At 34.0% G+C, this 22,188-nt stretch overlaps 1 protein-coding gene across 2 annotated transcripts; it reads left to right on the forward strand.

Moving 5' to 3' along the window:
- The first annotated feature begins 554 nt into the window (after positions 1 to 554).
- rcan1a (regulator of calcineurin 1a) lies at positions 555 to 21,905 on the forward strand. 2 transcript variants are annotated; one of them, NM_001003616.1, is given in 4 exon segments: positions 555 to 946; positions 18,615 to 18,788; positions 19,377 to 19,536; positions 19,866 to 20,922. In NM_001003616.1, coding segments are annotated over 4 exon segments (633 nt in total). In that variant the 5' UTR covers positions 555 to 823; the 3' UTR covers positions 20,042 to 20,922.
- Positions 21,906 to 22,188: the final 283 nt, after the last annotated feature.

Genomic DNA, 22,188 nt, shown 5'->3' on the forward strand with positions numbered 1-22,188 from the left:
TGATTTCAATTAACATACAGAATAAAGTAAGGTTATAACAAAAATATATATCAATACATGCATATCAGGAACTATTTCAGATAAAACACCTCAATATTATGTTAAATAATTGTACTTGTATCAAATATATATCTATATCTGTTTGAGTGACCTGACTTCTGCCTCTATTGCTAGCACATATGTTAGCATGTTCGTCCATGCCATTACTTATCCATAAATGATATACCTTTACAACATATTTTAGTGTAATAAAATTATGTCTTTAATAAAACTAAAACATCTTGAGATGCCTCAAAGTATTTTTTTGCCATATAGATTAGAATAACAAACTAGCTAAGAACGTTAGCTAACATTCATTCATATGAAAGCAGCACATATAACGTTAGCTTTGACGAAGAGACAATTAGTAACATTTCTAGCTCTTAAAAAATACAAATTTGATGCAACAGTTTCTTTTTTATTTTTGTGGATGTGTATTACTGCCACCTGCAGGATGCATTGAATATGTCTAAAAAGGAAACGGGAAGTTGTCAAGTACTTGCATGAAGCTCACTGTTTTCCGCAAATGAAGGACTGAAGCGAAGCTATTTATTCATTAAACACCCAACTAAACAGACAAACACTTAGTTTACAGTTAAAATAACAACTTACCTGTCGTCAATGCCGATACATAAACTTACAGTGTGCGCGAGTCGTTTAATGATGTCATCTTTCTATTGTATAGACAGATAAAGTAGCTTAGCTTGTCACACCATATGATTCACATCAGTCCAGTAGAACCGAATTAATTTGACGACCCATCCAGTATTGTCATATTTACATTATGCAGCAGTCTTATAATGAGGAAAGTGAGGCCACCGTGGACGTGCATTTTACAGACCTGACTGATTCACTTGTGGCCTGGAAAGTTCCTGTGGATGTTTTTGACATTGAAAGCCACTTAAGAGTGAGTAACAGTCATACTTCTATTTTCCTCTCTCATTATTCTAGCCTGGCATGTATGTAAAAGGCCCACTGTTTGACAAATATTAAACCAAATTAATTTTTTTTTAAAGAAAGATGACACTAAAACAGTTTTATTCTTACAAAACATTTATGATATATTTTATATTATTTAAAAAAACAGTTTTGACTGTCAACTACAGCAGATAAGTCATTTAATTCAATACAATACAGAAAATTTCAGGTTGTTTGTTTGATTATTATAATAATGTTGACATGGTAACATCATATTATTTGTTGTAACCTAGATTTGTTGTCTGCTTATTCATGCTGTGAATGCACAGTTCCACTCTGGCCAAAAAGATGCTCTGTTGGATTGAAATGTGGTCATTGTGAACTCATGGAAACTGCGATAACGTGCTTTGTGACATGGGACTTTATACTCCGTAATCTTAACATTAATCTCATTTAATGAGCCATAATCAGATATAATCTTACACCTAATGATATGATGCAAGCATGAAATCAGATGATTAAGCATTTGAGAAATGGTGTCAATGGACTTTAACTTGAGACTGGATTTTTGTTTGTAGAAAGTGTTGCACTATTTTAGATAATTTAGTTTTTTGGAAGCTTTTGGAGATTTTAACCTAAGTGGAAGGAATTGACCTGTCATTAACACCTTTTTTTGTGGAAAAAAAAAGTAAAATAGGAACTTAATAGGGGAAATAGCATCATTTAAAGGGCCCCAATTAATCCCTTTTTCAAGATTTAAGATAAGTCTTTTGTGTCTCCAGAATGTGTCTGTAAAGATTCAGCTCAAAACCCCATCAGATTATTTATTATAGCTTTCAGAATATTGGAATTTTCTACTCTGAACAGCTTGTAGCTGTTTTTGTTGCCTGTGCCTTTAATACTAGTTCTCTCCACCCACTGTTCCCACGTGCCTGTCAGTGTGCCTCAATTTCCATCTCGGCTGCGTCCGATAAACAGCACAGTGACAGACATGAGGAAGCAGAGCTCACATAAAGTTTGTGAGAAACACTACAGTTCACGCACGCACACACAAAGCGTGTCACGTCTTTTTTTATTGGAATGTTCAACAAAAGTACAAAAATATACAGAAAAGTATAAATCATATATACCAACACAAAACTAGCCAACAGAACAAAACAAAAAGAGAAACAAAAAATGATGCCAGTGGTAATATAAATTACAACATATCACTTTAAACCTGTCTTAAAGCAAGGTCACAGTGATGTATAAAAGGTCACATACTGTAGTATACAATCAGCTGGGTATTATAGAAAAGATACAGTAAGATTCACAGTGTTATTAATTTTAAACCTTTAACATTGCTGGAGGAAGACATTGTATTCAAATAATGTTTCAAATCTTTATAAAAAAAGAAAAAAATAACAGGCTTTATAGACAGAAGTTTGCATTTGTGAATAAAAAGTTTTGCTAGTAAAATAAATAGAATTATTAGAAATGATTTATCATTTACTTTATCAACATGATAAAAACCAATTGAAACATCCTTGTATAACACAGAAAGACTATCTAAAAGAGAGGCACTTATGAATGAACTGAATTCTTTCCAAAAATAATCTAAACATGGGCGCATTCCCAAAAAAAGATGATCGACAGATTCATCTATTATTCCACAAAAAACAAAGGGGATCTTTCTCAGGAATCTTTTTTTTTTTTTTTTTTTTTTTTGCATATAAACATTCACCTGATAAACTCGATGTAGCAATTTAAAGGAAACCTCTTTAACCTTATTTGTGATTAAAAATTTGTTGGGTAAAGACCACACAATCTTCCAAGGAATATCTTGAAATAAATGATTCCTGCATATGACATGAAGAATAGAGGTTATTTCTTTCTAAAAAGAGAAGGGTTAAGCTTGAAACTAATTTTTAGAACGTCCTGTCTTATTGATATGATTACACGCGTTACTACGTAGACATGTCAATATCTGACTGCTAATTACTTCAGTGGGCAGGAAAACCACACTCCTAAGTCACATTGCTGTGGGCCTCAAAATGGGAGGGATTTGGATCCTATTTTATTGTCATAATTTTTTTTTTAAAAAGAGACTTATTGTGTTTATATTATTCCAATATGACTGTGGAAAAACTATACCTACACACAGTCCTGTCCTAACAGCTTCAAAAGAGGATTTTCTTCATAGGTGCCCTTTAATAACCTTTTTTTCCCTCCAAATGGCCTATCAAAATGTTTACAGTACTTCTCTTTTTTACTTTTATGTCAACAGCTTAAATTCTCAAAGTGTAGCTTTACTTCATAATGATTTATTTAGTAATGTATTGAAGGAGCTGGAGCTTTCGGGAAATTGAGACTTATTATTTGCCTGCTGACTCCTTGATTTTCTGTTTGAAATATTAGAGAGCTTTACCAGAAAAAGAAAACAAAGCAATACATAACAAAGCACATTACGCTCATTTGTTTGCCATTTTCCACAGAAGATGATTATGACATTGGAGTGGTGATTAGGTGTGTTTGTCATGGCTGAAGAAATTTTCCACTTGACGTCACTTTTGTTGAGCTGTTACACAAATTCTTGCTATCAGACAGCCTTAAGTCGGGTTGTAGACACTGTTATTATACAGTAGAGAAATGACCTGTTTCAGCTAACCTTTTTTTATACACTTGCGATTCACAAAAATAACAGGTTTTGTCAGTTTATCTTGTAACTGTTGATAAATGAGCATTTGGTAATAAGATTTTAGTGACGTGATGCATGATAAAAGCAAGCGTTGAAATATAAAGAATAGTAGTTGTCTATAGCACAACACAAGTGGGTTAATCTTGAGCTCAGGGAACTGGTTTCTGCTGTGTGCAGTTTTCCAAAAAGGGCGGAAACCTTGAGTTAAATGGAAATGGGATGAAGGATAATAGAGATAGGAAAATAGTCTGCTGTTGAGAATGGAGAAAATGGAAAATCTGTTCCATTGTTTTGCAATGTGGAAACAGGAAGCTCTAGGACACGAAACACAATGTGGATACGGTTCTGAAATATGTGGGCTAAACAGTTGGTGTTCAGTCAAAATAACTTATTTTTATTATTATTATTATTATTAGTAGTAGTAGTAGTAGTAGTAGTAGTAGTAGTAGTAGTAGTAGTGGTAGTAGTATTTTTATGGCATTTTCTAAAAGGCATCATGCACTGCATTTTATTTATATTGTCCTATTGTAATGTTAGCAAGAGCTTCTTATCAAAAAAGTCCATTAATAATAATAATAATAATAATTCAGACATAATAGTAAGCTATTGTTTTGAGTTTGACCCTCTTTTTGAAACTTTTTCTGATAGACTTGCCTCAAGTCTTTTAAGCAAATCCTAAGTGGTTATGCAATGGTTTTGCATATTAAAATAAATGATGATAGCCGTTTTGCTGTAGGCCTTTGATTCCTGGGTATTATTTTTTGGTTTGTTTATTTTTTGTTTGTCTAGGCCCTCAAATTGCATCGTTGGACTTTGATCTCTGCTTTTACATCTTTTGTTGTTGGAAAGTTTAACAAAGTTAATTTTTTTGTTGTTTTAGTAGGTTGGTCATGCAAATTATGGTAGAAAGCTATGATAGCAAGTACTGTATCACTTATTTTAAGGATGTATTTCTCTCCATATTTTATGTCTTATATGTAATCTAAAAATATGCAAGTTAAAAGCATGAAATAAAACTGAGAAACAATATAAACAACAGCTTGCCGTGCGACAGTAATATTACCTTCAATACTGGGAAAGCTGGGCTAACCTAACGTTATAGAAGAATTCCCTTGATATACATTTCATAATAAACATACAAGTTGTATTGAAAGTACCATATTAAATAAATACGCTTTAGGAATATGTTACATTATTCATTGACTAATGAAATTAATATAATTTGTTTTATTTCTCATCAACTTTAAGCCTTTACACACGTTGTTTCGTTTTAACATGCTGTTTTTATAAAATCCTTTTAGCAAATATTTTTGAGCATCTAATTAAATCATGTAAATTTGCTTCTTTAGGGTAAAATTACTAGGCTAACTCATGGAATTAATCTATTTAAAAGACTTTGATTGTTAAATTGAGTAGAATAAATTTATTTTTATTAAAAACACATTAAAGTCTATTGACCTTTTTCTTTAATGCGGAAGTGCGCTCATTTTGAGATTGTTTTTGAACTTCCGATTTAGCTCCCTATGGCAGAAATGACTAGGAATAATAAACAGCAGAAAACAGTCAAACTACTTGCTCTACAAACAAGTGTGTCCATGACTATACAGACAAAATAGAATAATATAATAAGAAAATATCAGTTTGCAACATCAAGCAGCAAAACTAGCTGTTAATGCCTAAAAATGAGTGGAAGTCAATGAGACCGGAAGTCTCGAGCCAAAAAGATTCAAATGGCTGCGCCTGCTCCTACACAGAGAATAAGGTGAATAAAACATTCACAAAGCCGTAACTTATCCGACTGCCTGGAGCTCAGAGTACGAAATTTTTAAAGACTCACTATCCTTATACATAAACTGGCGATTTGACATTAAAATTACTAAACATGCTTGGAAAAAATCTTAAAAATAGATTTTGTGGCATAATAAAAGAGGATTATTCTAATTTTCCATCTGTCATTAAACATCCTTATCACTTTCCAGTGCATTCATTCATTCATTTTCTTTTTCGGCTTACTCCATTTATTAATCTGGGGTCACCACAGTGGAATGAACCACCAACTTATCCAGCATATGTTTTTACGCAGCGGATGCCCTTCTAGCTGCAACCCATCTCTGGGAAACATCCATACACACTCATACACTACGGACAATTTAGCCTACTCAATGCACCTGTACCACATGTCTGTGGACTGTGGGGAAGACCGGAGCACCTGGAGGAAACCCACACGAATGTAGGGAGAACATGCAAACTCCACACAGAAATGGCAACTGACCCAGCTGAGGCTCAAACCAGCAGCATTCTTGCTGTAAGGTGACAGCACTACCTACTGCGCCACTGCGCCGCCGCACTTTATTGTGCAACACACGTGATTTATGGTAATTCTTGAGAGAAGAGCATTTATTTCGAGCTGTGATCAAAACTGACTGGAACTACCTGTGCCTTTCAAGAAAAATAATGCAAACCTTCCAGCCAATCAGAATGAACAATTTCAACAGACCATGGAATAAGGTTTAATACTGTTAAGTTTGCACCTGAGGACATGGAAAATCATTTCAATCAGAGACTTAGCCTGGATTCAGTGCAGCACGACTATACAAATTTCTGCAGTAAACTCTTGGCCATTTTATTTGTGATGTACGACATAGATGTACTGTATGTGAAAAGATCTAGAAACAGTGGCTACATTTACAACTTTTGTTTCAATCAGAGTGAAGCATATTTTTAACATGAAGGCTAAATAAAGCTATCAGGTTTATCTGACATTTAGATGTCATGAGCTACAATATCGGATTTGATGTTTTGAGATGTGCACACTGCCTCCCACAAGACACAAAACAACATCCATTACACTATGAGATGCAAATATTGACATGATATGCATGTCCGTCAGATTTGTAATGTTTAGTGGGATTTAACTCCATTTGCTCATACTACTTTCCTACCATCACTTACTTTCTTCATTTTAAAAGAGCAGACTTAATATCTATTTTGAGCTCTAATTGGGAGATGATGAGCACATGAAGCTTTGACCCGTGCTGCTTATAATTATTAAGAAGAAAATTGCTCATTCCCGTGGCCAAAACAAGCTGTCTGTGGTGAGTGTTCTGCTTCATAGAGTGGAAGAATTTAAGATAAGTCATTTTTGACACTCCATTTTAAAATAAGAACAGCTCAGTCAACCAGACAAACGTCATTGCACCATTACACCAATGCACATGTTCAGTACTTTCCAGTTTCAGGCTTTAAATCCTATCAACGGTTTATAAGATTAAACAATCTGATCAGAATGTCATTCAGATTAAACTGACATGTTTAAATTAATATTTTTCAGTCCAGTTCAGCTGGAAATCCCATTTTTGGAATGATTTTTGTTACACATTTACTTCAACCAATAATTACACTACACTCTTAGAAATAAAAGATAAATGAGCTGTTACTGCAACACTGATTCAGATTACACATTTGTTTCTTAAGGGGACATACTGATACTTTAGAGACATATTAGCCCTAACAAATTTTAAAAGTTACTTTTTTTGTATTATTATTGTATCAGAATAAACCTATTAGGTACAAATGGGTAGTGTTTGAATCTGTGCTGCCTTAGCGAAGCGTGTACCATGGCTTTTTTATTTATTAACTGAAAATACAATACAATGACTGAACTAGGGCTGATATTGGAAGATCTAACATTGCACTAATTTGTTTTGCTGCGAAATATATAGTGTTTTTAATATAATAAGACTATGATCTGAATATCTCTTTTTGGAAAGATTTTAATCATTTAAATTTAGTGAGATTATAAAATCTTTTTCTATGCAGTGCATCAGCATAAAACATAATAAACTACAAGCAAATTTATATATACATTTAAAATATAAATATATATATAAATATATATAAAAATATATAAATTTATATATAAATATATAAATTTGACAGAGCAAAATAAAAGTTAAATAAGCTCTGCTTTCTGGTTTTCTGGTGAGTCTAACAGTATTCAAATACAAAAACTGAACATTCAAATGTAAAATAACATGTTCATCATTGTATAAATCCTTTAAAAATAATAGTACTCAATTATATCTTTATTTTAATCGTTAATAAAAAATTCTAATCCTGCGATGTGACTTTTGCAGATACACACATTGAAATATTGATGTTCAAATGATATATTGTTCAGCAATAGCTTGAATAGTATGCTGTTACCTAAATTGTACAAGTGACTGAATGAAAACTTCAATTCCAGGCATTCTTCAACATTTATTTTTGTGTTTAGCTAATGAATGTTCAGGTTTTGTATGAACTGTCCTTTTAACTGTGATAAGCCGCCCCAATGCTGTGCATGTTTGTATACACACGTTCCACTGGAATACACATTTTCTTTTTTTATCTTCAGCAGATTTTGACGTGGCTGTTTTCTTAACCTCCATAATGTAGATGTTCCTCATCTCTGCCCCAGCAAACAATCCTAATTTAGGAACTATCATTGTGGTGTCATTTTCCACCCACAGTTCTTTGAACTGGCCTATTTACAGTGGCACAGCCATAAACAAACTAGTGCAGTACATGCAGTTTTGTGATTTATCTGAAGCATGCTGCTTTTCCTTCATTTAGGTTGTTTTCAACTCAAGTTAATGCCAAGTGTGAGGTCGTAAGTTTTAAAGCCACATGCTCATGCATACATTTCTCTCCTGCCACATTCACTGTTTCCTTAATATGCAAATTTTGCTCAAGCTTTCATTTTCATTTAGCTTTCCTTCTGTTCATTTTCAATTTGGCATGGTACATAGGCCAATTAATTAAAATGTGTTTTCATATTCCTGCTGTAAGGCTATTATTGTTATAGGGCTCTATGAAGTCATATCTGTCAAAAAAATGTTCACCGTTATTCTCCATTTTAATTTCATATTATAAAATACTACAAAAAAAATTACTAAAAATACTCAAATAAATCTTAGTATTCAAAAACAAGTTCGGTTAATTGAAATTGTTTCAAAAAAAAGTTTTGAATTTAAAATCAATCAAGTAAAATCTAATTTTGGCACCCATTGAAATGCATTCAGTACATTTTAAAATGAAATCTTGGACAAACTATTGTATAATTATTGCTTATAAAATGTACTTAGTGTGGTTTATTCTTAAACTAATTATGATAGGATCACGTGCTTATGATCAACACGACTGGCTCCTTATTAGCTTCGTAATATGCCCTATTAGATGATTATGGAAGCATTATAAATAACCAGAGTTTTTCACTCCAGTTATCTTAGTCTTGAAGCTCCTCCCTTTTCCACACTTACTTCCTCCACCTTTCTGATAGGGCGACACGGTGGCCCAGTGGCTAGCACTGTTGCCTCACAGCAAGAACACCGCTGATCCAACTTATCACGCCAGATGGTGTTTCTGTGCGGAGTTTACATGTTCTCCCCATGTTCGCGTAGGTTTCCCCTGGGTTCCCCGGTTTCCTCTCATCGTCCAAAAAAATAAACCTTAGCCAATTGACTAAACCAAATTATCAACCAATACAACCTTATTTTGCACTTCTCACGGCGACAAGCAGGGGAGTTCTTGAGACCTACCTGAGCTCGAACTCCCCTCTTGCCCATCTAACGGGAGGGAGCTCCAGGCTCGAGGATATTACAAGCTCAGGACTCTCTCCCAGGACAGCATGCCAAATATGCTTTATTGATTATCAGCTGAATGTGAACACTTAGGAAAAAAATTGCATTTGTCATTTGTTCAAACTGCTTATTTAAATTGAGCTGATACAACACAATTCTTAAGTTGTTTAGGGGCACAACTTAATTGTTTTGTGTTCAAACCTCTTTATTGTGTTCAAACCTACTTATTTTATGTTGTCCCAACACAAATTGATTATGTGGAACCCAGCATTTTCTACCATGTATAGTTGTTACTGTTGTTATTTTCTCAGAGGTTTTTATAGTACTATAGTGGGACTAGTAGACAGACAAGCATCACATATAGTGTTTATAAGAGTGTAGCACATGAAACTAAACCATTTATTTACTGAAATACACATTTAAATGTAATATATTTTAAAGATGTTTTACCGTTTAATATTAATACACTAGCCACATCACAATTTTATTAGGAGTCCAGCACTACTACAGATTTATTTATTTATTTAGAATTTGATAAATTCCGTGACGTTTTGTTTTTATGACTGGATTCTGACATAGTTTTCCATTAGGCATGGGCCAGTATAAGATTCTAACAGTATGATAATCTTAAATAAAAAGAACATGGTTTCACGGTATTGTGATTACTGCTCTAAAATATATATTTTTCAAAATATATTTAAATACAATTTAAACATTTTCAGCAGTAAAGATAAATCATTGACTTCTGCAATCGTCATTATTTTAAAAACACCAATTTCTTTGCAACTTTAAAAGGCATCTTTGTATTAAGTATATTATTATAAAGTAATCCACAGAACTGTTCAGATCTATCATGTTTATTTTTTTGTATTTTTTTTTCTTAAGATGTTTCCTGATTCGCAGACTTACCACTAGATTTTGTTGAAGAGAGATACTGTTGCCATAAGAAACTAAATAAAAGAGTCACAAAAAAACACAAAACAAAATGTACATTTACTGTAGAAATGGCATTATAGAAAATGTTAGGGGTTTTAAAACCTTGACTTTTCCAAACAGCAGTAAACTTTGAAACCGGTTATGGTCCCATACCTATTTTCCATATAGGTCTCTGCTATACAATGAAGACATTCTTGTTTGTTGTGAAATGTGCTAAGTGAAAACATTGTGTAACATAAAACTGAACTACTTCAAATATGAATTATATACAACTTTATAAATTCAAGCATTAGTACTTTAATATAATGTTAATTTCAATGTTCCACATTGTCTTACTGTTGTGATGGCATTAAAATGTGTCAGAATGTGTTGTTGTTCATTTTTTATTTTTGTTGATGGGTTATTCACAGTCAGCTGATTGTCTCATGATGAAAGAATCCACTATGGTTGCGGCTTTCTGTGGAAAGTCTGAAAGGAGTTTTGACACTTGCTCTGTGCGACATGGGCCCTCGAGCTATCATGAACTCTGCTGGGTGTCGAGTCAGTGGAAAATTTAATCTGTACTCTTTTAAAGTGTCAGATGAATTCATATTTACTGAGCAAATCCGTTCTGATATCATAACCACAGCCAGGGTCTTATAAACAAAAACACACTGACGAATTCTTCATTAGAACGTTTCTTGTCATTCATTTCTTGGCTTGCTGCTTTAAAGCATGAAATGTGTCATTTAAGTGGATAAGTGAGCGATATGCAGCCTAAAAAGTCACACTTGTACTGAAGGCTTGATATGTAATTAAGGCCTGAGCTTAACGCCAGGCTAGTTTTGGATATTATTATCACGAAGGCTAATTATATGTATATGTACACTTGCTCACTATACTTTGTGCAACGGCCCACTTTCCACCTTTATAAATATTTCCAGATGATGACTTCATTAGTCCTAAAACATTGTCAACAGGTAATTAATTTTTCCATTACACGTGTGTGTGTGTGTGTGTGTGTGTGTGTGTGTGTGTGTGTGTGTGTGTGTGTGTGTGTGTGTGTGTGTGTGTGTGTGTGTGTGTGTGTGTGTGTGTGTGTGTGTGTGTGTGTGTGTGTGTGTGTGTGGTAAAAAGCGATTTAATAATAAAGATTTATTGAATTAAATACACTGTGGGGGAATAAATATTAAACACATAACCATTTTTTCAGAAAACATATTTCTAAAGGTACTGTTGACTTGAAATTGTCCCCGAATATCGGTAACAACTAAAATTGAAATCCTATAAATACAAAGAAAACAAAACTAATTCGTTAAGAAGTTTAGTTATGTGTAATAAAATGAAATGACTCAGCGAAAAAGTATTGAACACATGAGGAAAGGGAGGTGTAGAAAGTCAGTGAAAGCCAAGACTGCAGCGAAATCACTCAGTAGTTATTCAGCAACACTTTGCCCTTTGAAGTTTTAAATTAATATCAATCTGCTGTAGTCCAACATCTACATTACCAGGATTATGAATATGAAACCAGGGTGGACATTTCAGCAATTTTTCAAAACTTTCAGATTTTTGTTTCAGTTTATTTTTACGTTTGTATTGTTTGGTTTTTTATCAAAATCTGTTTCAGTTCCATGTCAACAGCTCCCTTGGAAATATCTTTCCCTGGAAAAAAAACATGACTTGTTGAACACCCATTTCCCCTCACTGTATTTCTACATAATATAATTTTTGTCTTGATGCTTCAACATATTTATCTCTTACCCAATATATATATATATATATATATATATATATATATATATATATATATATATATATATATATATATCGTTATAGCACATGCTAGGGGTGCACAATGCATCCTCTTAGCATTGATATTGCATTGATATTTTGTGTGCCAATATTATGTGTAGTCAAATCGTAAACACCCAGAAAAATTGTGTATTCGTTTCAGTTTAACCATAATCAATTAAAACTTTATCAGTTGCGTGTTATCAGTAACCATTTTAAGTGGGTATAAAGCATTTAAGCTCAAGGAATTATTACATTTACTGAAAAAAATGGTTGCAAATAATGTATATTAGCTGGATTTACACAAATTAAATTTAGTAATGTTCAACTTAATTTGTTTGTTAAAATTAAGTGCATATAGATTGTTTGTAACCACTAACCTTACTTTTTTTTTGTAAATCCAGTTAATCTTTTTTTTCAGTGTAGCTCCAACAAAAATATATATACGTATATTTAATTATTTATACAATAAAGACTATACACATTTATTGCACATTATTTTATTTCTGTACCTGAATAGTTTTTATTCCTGTCATTGCTCTACTTTATCTATGCTGGAAATACGTTAATTAAATTTTTTGGTCCCACTTTATATTGTGGCCTTAACTAATATGTACTTACACATAAATTAATAGTTTGTTACAATGTACTTATTGTGTAAATACATGTATTTATTGTGTACTTATGCTTGATTAAATACCTGTTTGTAATTACATCTGTAATTAACTTCTGTAATTACATTTGTAAATACACTGCTGACCATTCCCTACACCAGGGGTGTCAAACTCAATTCCTGGAGGGCCGAAGCCCTACACAGTTTAGTTCCAACCCTGCTCCAACACACTTACCTGTAGCTTTCAAACAAGCCTGAAGGACTCAATTAGTTTGATCAGGTGTGTTTAATTAGGGTTGGAACTAAACTGCAGAGCTTCGGCCCTTTTGGAACTGAGTTTGACACCTGTGCCCTACACCTACCCTTAAACCTATCCATACCACCAAACCTGTTCATAACCCAACCCCCTATCCCAACTCAAGAGCGCCACAAGTGTTCTCAAATACATTATAAACACAGTAAATACATTGTATTTATTTTTTGATGCAAGTACATAGTAGTTAAGGACATTTAATATAAAGTGGGACCCATTTTTTTCTACAAATGCACTGTACAAATTCATCCTGAAGAATATAAAAAATATGAATTATATCCAAATTGAACTATTTTAAGTCATGTAAGGTTTTTTCAATTGCCCTACACACGCACATAAACAAGTATATTTGTGCTGTAATTTTTATTTTTGTTATCCCTTTAATATTTCTATGTGCACTGTAAATAAGAACCTACATTAGTCATTACAGTGACAGCAGATAATAACATTGTCATTGTTTTGACAGTAGTATTTAAAGATAATGAATTGACCTGCCCTTACTGTTTTTGTTGTAAAGCACTAAACAGAATGTTTTTGTATGCACAATAATACCTGCATACAATTTAGCAAGCCTGCATAGTGCTGGACTATTTGCATTTTCTCTTTGATATAATTTAGTTTCATGTTCCCCTCTGACTTTTCCATTGCCTAATGAGAGGCCTTATTCCACTGGAACTGGATTCCCAGTTTTGGTCTGAAACATCTGCAGTCAGGAGTGACATGAGGCTTATGGCTCTCTGAGCTTATCTTAAACAGGAAAGCTTTAACCAGATAGAGACGTGGAAAGTTTGAGAGAAAGGTATGGGAAGAATGTTCTCTTCAATCTTTTTAATTGATTTGTGGTTTCATTTGAATGTTACTGGAGATACAAGAAATGAGCACATGATTGTGCGCATGAAAATACAATTCTGGAAAATGATCAAGGTTTTAGATTATAAAATCCATTTGATGTTGTAGCCACAAGCAATCTTGTGACATTTGCTAGTGTCAGGGAAGTTTCTTTCCTTTTTATTTTTTTCTACAATCCCTGAACCCTCATCTCTGTAATAAGAGTTATTAAATAAACATAAGAGTAATAATGACTGTTATAAATAAACTACATTGCTTTTCATATGTTGGAGGTCTGTCATTTTAATATTTTACAACCAAGGCTGTAAAAAAACACTTTAAAACAGTAATAATACAAAGCATTAATTTAATGTGGAGTAACTGTTTTAATATTGTGATATACACTACTGGTCAAAAGTTTGAGGTCAGTTTTTTATTTATTTAAAATTTTTTAAAGAAAACTATTCTGAGGTACATTTCTGAAAATCATTGTTGGCCAACTAAGGTCTCAAGTTCTGTCATTACAAACATAGTTCATTGATTTGCTGTTTCCCAAATCTTTCGTTCCAACGAACATTCGCAAACTGCGTCACAAACTTGTGCACTTGCAACTACTCCTCTGGAGTTGTAGTTAGAAACATAGTTCCTGGCTGTGTTGTATTCACAGTTATTCCCCCTATGCCCTTTTCATTTAGAACATTCTAACATTTAAACTTGGAATGATTTTTAAAAAAAGTAATAAAAATAATAATTTAAAATTTTTAATTAAGGTCATCCCTCTTAGGTGTCATTTGCTTTCAAAGTATTTTTACAGTTCAGTTTTAGTGATCTTGATATTGACAATTGTGCTCCCTTCGCAGTGCACTTTGAAAGCATTTATGTCATTCTGAACACAGTTAAGCAGAATTTATGTTACGTCTCCAAAGCTAGTATATATTTTTACAGTCATTGCTTCAAAGCTTGTGAAAACAAAAAACAGCATACGTTAATACTTTCATTTTATAGTAGGTTATTTATTAAGAAATGTAGCATACAGTATATGACTGGGCCTATTGGTTAGAACATTTTTACAGTGGTTTGCATTTGTAAAATGGTAAAAGTAGACTTTTACAAAATAAATAAATAAACAAACAGTATTCTGCTTAATAATAATAATCATCACCATCAATATTATTATTAATATTATTATTGTTACAGTAAGAATTTTTTTTCATTTACTAATAAATATTAAGTTTAATTTCTTAATACATAGCCTGATTATTTATTTATTTACATGATTTATATATGAGATTAGAATATGTGGTAGCTTTTGTAAGTAGTTATTATTTATGTTTTAGAATAGAATATGTAATGTTCTCAAGAATATTTGTTAAGGAAATGTAGGCTCTGTATGTGCTGTTTACATATATTTCAGTTAATCTGGAAAGCGAGTGCATGTTTTACTAAAAATAATATTGGATTTTATTTTAAATGCATGTGCATGTAAAACAATATATAATTCGCACAAAGAAATTATGGGGTTCTTCTCTAAAAACGTTACTCCACCCCGTTTAGAGCATCATTATGGGCGTTTTACGTTATAACTAACGTGGTTCAAATGATGGATCTGCGACAGTGAAACTAGGGGTTTTGCGAAACACTCGTCAATACATCAATCTTTTCGCAAACGATGCATCTTACTATGATAGTTCAACCGTGAGTTAGGTCGTTGTTTGGGAAACGCACCCCTGTTCACCAAGGTGGCATGTATTTATTGTCTCACTTTATTAAGTCAGTGTATTTTTATAAAACATAAATGAGTCCCACTTTATATTATGTGGTCTTAACTAATATGTAATTGCGTCAAAAAAATAAAAACAATGTACTTACTGTGTACATAATGTATTTGCAGAACACTTCTAATGTTATTGAGGTGGGATACGGGGAGGGTTAGGGACAGGTTTAATGGAATGAATAGATTTATAGGTGAGTTAAGGTGTAAGGGATGGTCAACAGTGTAGTTGCAAATAAAAATGTAATTAGGCAAGGGTCGATAACCTTTTTCAATGTTTACCGTGGTTTGGAAAATCAAGGTTTTAAAACCGCCAAAATGTTCTGCTATAATGCTCCTATATGCAACATTTTTAATTTACTTTTGTTTTCTTTTGGTCAACAGTAACTCCAGCAGAAAAGATATTCAAAGATGTTGTTTTAATTTGTAAAGAAATCAGTGCTTTTTTAAACTAATGAAAACAGCAGAAGTCTATGATTTATTAGAATGAATTACCTGGACATGTTTAGTGTTACAAAATATTTTACATTTTTCTCAAAATAAAATATATTGCGTTCAAAGGTGAAAAAAGTGTTGTTGGTTTTTTACCCAGACATTAAAAAAAAGAATATATATTAGTGCAGTAATCACAATACCTTGATCTTTTTATTTAAGATTATCATACTGTCAGAATCTTATACTGCCCCATGCCTACTATGGATAATAAGGTGTAAGGGATGGTCAACAGTGTAGTTGCAAATGTAACTACAGAAATTAATTACAAATGCAATCTGTAGATACAGGTATTTAATTAAACATAGTTACAATGTAAAAAAACAAAACATGTACTTACACAATTAATACATTGTAACTAATTATTTATTTCAGTGTGAGTACATAGTAAGGGCACCTCATACAAGGTGGGACTCAAGAATGGTTTAATTTCCTTTTGGAAAAAAACTTTATCATTGATTACACATTTTATACAGCAGTAATTTTTTAATATATTTACATTCAAGTGTTGTATAGTGTTGCAGTATTTGCATTGTGGCGTATAGTTTTATTTTGACTGTGCATTTAGCATTATCATAATCATTTCACTGTAATCTATACTTTGGGGTTAAGAAATGCTGTTTAATAATTGCATCAGCCCTTATAAACGTCCCCAGTTGTTGGCAAAAGGCCACAAAGATGACATGTTTACCTTCACAGATGATTACAGTTAATCTCTGTGTATCAGATGCCCTGCCGTCAATTTTCAGTATTTGGTAATAGTTGTGTGTACAAGAGAGAGAGAAGGGAGAGGGAGAATTTAAATAGTGTCTCTAATATTTGCAAGCTTCGGAAAGAATAACGTCATGCACACCCATCTTTAAAATATAAGCCTGACATGTGACAACAGATAGCAAAAGAAAAGCTGCTCTTCAATCACAACAGGACAAATCCACCGGCCCCTGAATTCAGTCAGAGAGAAAATGAGGGGAATTAACACCCATGGAAAGTATGCTGTGGGGAGAGCTTGATAACACAGCTGCCCTTCTGCCCAGCTCAGCTGATTTAGATTTTCCATTGAGATGGGAGGGGCAGCATGAAAGAGAGATGCAAGATGAGCGATACAGATTATTGTTTTACCACACTGCATGTCCTCAAATGGAATGACTGATTTGAGCAGAGACCGGCCGACCTGGATCTGAGCAGCATGGAAAGCAGTGGCACATAGTTTCCAGGACTTGCACTCTCAGGGTGTGTGTGTGTGTGTATGTGTGTGTGATTAGTCAGCAGAGCCATTCGTTTCGGTTCAGAATGGGAAAGTTGGGTGGAGTCAGCTAGCAGAGTCAGCCCCCCCCGTAATGGGCGGAGCCTGTTGCTGTGCCGCTGAGGAGTCTTTATATAAAGAAGCCGGATGAGTGAGCTGCAGTCCCACGAAGCCGGCAGTGCAGGAGAGAATAGAGCATTCCAGAAGATTCTGCCTCAGCTGAAGCAGCATCACGTGACCACAATACGAGGACGTTACTCAACCTGACCCATTTCCTTTCTGAAAGCCCCGAAGGCTCTCTGCTGGATTGACAACGTCTGAGAGAAGGAGGAAGAAAAGGAGCAGTGAAGAGGGTGTTTTTGAAGCATTTGTTTCCTGAAGCAGGCGTCATTTGTGTCCTCACGCTGGGGAAGGCAAAACGGACACGTCTCAACCCCTCCTGCCCTTTACATTCTTTAACCTCTCAAGTCCTCCGGAGGATCCGTCAACGGGCTTCAGTCATGCACCTGAAAACAATGAAGTGCAACCCTTTCTGCCTTATCGCTTCCTTAGAGGATCCGGACATGTTTAACAGTCCTGTAGAGATGGTAAGGCTTCATTGGCATGCTGCCTTAAGGTATCAAAATAGCTTGAATGCTGGGATATTTGAAACAAACTAGCGAGGATGCAGATGTTTGGGCCATTCATTATAATCAAGTGCAAAAAATAAATAGTTTGCAGCAGACTAAATGACCCAACGTTACTATGTATTTACACAATAGTCCGAACTTGTTTGATTGTGGTGGTGGCAGTGGTTAGATCACGGAATAAAGCGCTGATGGAACATTAATGAGTGTTTGGCTAGACAGTTTGGGGGTTTTGAATCTGACGCAAGCGCTTACGCACACATGCATGCATACACACCTATGCACACTGGGAATAACTCAGGATTTGTGGATCCAGCTTGAAGTGGTCCATCAGGGCTGGCCCTGTCAGCTCCGTCTGTGCGTTCAGCGTGCAGTAAGTCTCTGTTACCTTGGAAACCAATATCTTGGCGAGCTCTGACAGACGCTGGTCATTTTTAGGATGTGTATTAGATTAGTACTGTGTGCGTCATTACGGTTTAATATAGAAGCGTTTACTGAATATCAATCTGGCTGCATCCCTAAAACAAGCTAAAAGGATTCAGTGCTGTAATGTCTTACAAACAACACATTGTGGCAGGTTATCTAATAGCTTAATGCTGGCTATAAAGGTGGCCACTTTGAGACTAAATTGGGACGATTTTTAAACTCAGAATTTCTCCACAGGAGATTGCTGTTTGTGTAATCTTCAGTCACCTTGATTTGTTCATTTCTGTTTCCACTAGCATATACATAGTATATTAATCTGAGATGTTTCCTCTGATTTACAGGCAGGATTTGAGGATCTTTTCCGTGCCTTTGACCGAAATGTCACTTTCCAGTTCTTCAAGAGTTTCCGTCGGGTGAGGATTAATTTCACCAATGCTTTGGCCGCTGCAGAGGCAAGAGCAAAACTCCACAAAAGTGACTTCAATGGCAGAGAGTTACGACTCTATTTTGCACAGGTATGTGTCTGAGAAATAATACAACTACTAAATAACAATTTAAATTGTAGTAAATATTTTTAAATATATTTTAATGATTATTTGTCTTATTTTATTGTATAATTTAAAATACATTATTATTATTATTATTATTACTATTACTATTAAACATGTTTGACTATATAATTATATGGATTATTTTATTATTATTCAATAAAAATAATATAAATGTATTCATAAATATGATTATTGTTGTTATTATTTGATAATAATAATTATTATTATTTTAATTTTTATTATTATTAGAACAAAATATAAATTATAAATCTACAATTTATATTTTGTTCTAATAATATTAATAATAATAATTATTGTTATTATTACATAGTATCAATACTAATTATTATTATTTTATTATTAAATATCATTGCAATTTTTAACAATAATATTGTTTAATATTAATAATAATAATTATTATTATTATTATTATTATTGGAAAAACATAGAAACTGTATATACAAATTAGTTAATTATATTGTCTGCATCACATCTGTCTCACCCATTTGTTTTTATATGTGCATTTTAAAACAATTTTCCCCCTTTTTCTAGTCTGTCCACATTGGCAGTCCACACCTGGAACCTCCTAAACCAGATAAACAGTTCCTCCTTTCCCCTCCGCCATCACCTCCTGTGGGTTGGGAGCAGGCAAAAGACGCCACGCCTGTCATTAACTATGACCTCCTTTGTGCCATCGCTAGACTAGGGCCAGGTACATATCACATTCTTTTATTCCTTAAATTCAATGTTGTTGTTTTTTTACACTGGTTTATGGCTAAATGCAGGGGTGCCCAATTTTGTTCCTGGAGGGCTAGTGTCCTGCAGAGTTTAGCTCCAACTTGCTTCAACACACCTGCCAGGAAGTTTCTAGTATGCTAGTTAGAGCTTGATAAGCTATTTTAAGACTAATTGGGATTGGAGCTAAACTCTGCGGTACACCGGCCTTCCAGGACCGAGTTTAGGCATCCCAGGTTAAATGGGTCAGTAATTAATTAATTTAAAATGGCCTCCTTCTAAGATTGAACTATTTCTGTATGGCAGGTGAAAAATATGAACTCCAACCAGGAACTCCGACCACTCCAAGTGTGGTTGTTCATGTTTGCGACAATGATCAAGAAAGCTCAGGAAATGAGGAGGATATGGACGGAGGCGTACGTCAACGTCCGAAAATCATTCAGACTCGTCGTCCGGAGTACACTTCCTCAGTTACACAGTGAGCCTAGGGGGACTGTCATTGTGCCATAATCTTTGCTTTTACTGTCAAAGGACCCTCTGGGGGGGTGGATTTCTGTCGTGGCATGCAGTTGGTTTTTCAGACCACTAGAGGACGCCTTAAGACAGAACCTCAGCCCTGTGGAGAGAGAGAGACATCACGCATATGTCCACCATCTCACAGGGCGAGAGGCTTCACTTGCATGCATTTGATGGTAGAGCGACTCATTTTTCAGCAGGCCAGGGGTTTTCAAGAGTGCTTTCATTGGTAACTGTGGCCATGGAGAACACAGAGTCTCCTATTGTGTAGTGTTTTTGTAATTTTGGGAAGCATGTTGAATCCCAGTCAGTGGGTGTGTTGAAAATATGAGTTTATCTTTTATGTTAGGTTAGCTTGATATTTTCAGGCTCTTATTCTAATAACTTGATGTGCAAGAGTGGAACTTCAGCTAGGGTAAATGCTGACTTTTTGTCGTAATGTGGGGTTTATTTTTTTCAGTCATATGGCAATAGAGTGCGTTGATGCCCGATCCAATTTTTGCAGCAGTGCTGGTTCTGAAAGTCTCGTTCATATTTCCCCATAGGGGTTTTTATGTTATAAGCCTTGTAACCAAACCAAACAGCTATGAGGTGAATCACAATTACAGTTACAATATTTGGTAACATTTCAATAAAAACGTGTCTGTTATTAAGATTATGTTGATGTTGTTTAGTACTTAAGTACATATTCTACATAATCTTATTTTACATCCCTAATCCTACCTAATTTCTACCTTCATAACAAATAAAAAGGAGCAAATTAGAAGTTTAGGGCTAAAGTTATTATCAATGGTTTATTAATAGTGAGATTTGTATACAGTATGTGACTTAAATTTGGATTTAAAGCAAAGAATTATAGTAATCATATAAATAAAAAAAGGACAAAGACTCATGAAGGCTTCAATGAAGGAAAGATTCACAAGTCCAATGAAGCATTTTGAATGACATTATTGAATTAAAGTTGTTGTTTTTTGTATAAAAAATGTTATATTTCTACTTAATTGTAAAATAAATGCATTTACATACACTGGTAGAGTTAGCAAAACTGAATTTTGAAGCTGTTTCATGTGGGAGTGGGTGGAGCTAAAGATCTCTTGGTAAACTTTTCTTATTGCAGCTCTGATTGGTTGAATTTCTGTACTGCATCATGGGTATTGTAGTTTTTTCTGTACAAAATCAGCTATTAAATGTAGTATTAAAAAATAAATTAAATTAATTTGAATAAATGCTTTAAATTAACAACCTTAGAGTTCAGAAATGGTCTGGATTTTAAGGTTTATCAGGCTATATTAATAAAATAACAAACAAAAATGACCATATGGGGAAAATGAATGGAGTTTTTATTTCAGGAACCCGGCTGTTGCGCTTTATTGTGAGTCTCAAAACACCATGTGCCTCGGCGTGTTCCTAAATGAAGTGCTCTAATATACCTGACCTTTTTTTAAGCTAATTCGTTTAGATATCTAATGTATTTAATTATTTTCTGAGAGCCCACCATTCAAACCCAAAGTAGTCCTTTAAGATTTTTTTTGAATGAACTGAAAGGCATGGTCCTCGATTTCATGCACTTGAGTTGTTTGTTGGACCATAACACTGTAATTGGGTTTTGATGGAGGACTGTTACCAATATGAGCACCAATTGATTTTATTACATTAAGCTCAATAGTGTGTTTCCTATGCCTTTTACTGTATATGTCTGTATATAATGGTATACGCATTCTTTTTTACTTGATTTTGAAAATGTCACTGACTTGGCAGAGGCTTGGGTGTGACCTGCCATACATGAATAACAGCCATAACTTCATTAAAAAGTTCATTTTTCTTCACAAAGTTGTGCCTTGTCTTTTTTTTTTTTTTTTTATAAAGAGTAACCATATTTAACGCTGCTATATTATAAGATTTCTGACTAACAGCCTACATGCCTCTTGAGATTTATGCATTTAGGCATTTTCAAAAGATGACTCAGCGTTCATCCAGTATGCTGGTATATCGCAATAATGACGCAAGTGGAGGACTTTTCAAGGTGATGTCTCTCTTTTTTTTTTCGTTTTTCCTTGAAATAGAATCTGTGGGTCTCGAATGCCTGCCTGCCTCAATAGACAGCATTGTTCCC

This window comes from Danio rerio, chromosome 9 (assembly GCF_052040795.2).
Source record: "Danio rerio strain M-AB ecotype USA chromosome 9, GRCz13ab, whole genome shotgun sequence".
Taxonomy (NCBI): Eukaryota; Metazoa; Chordata; class Actinopteri; order Cypriniformes; family Danionidae; genus Danio; species Danio rerio.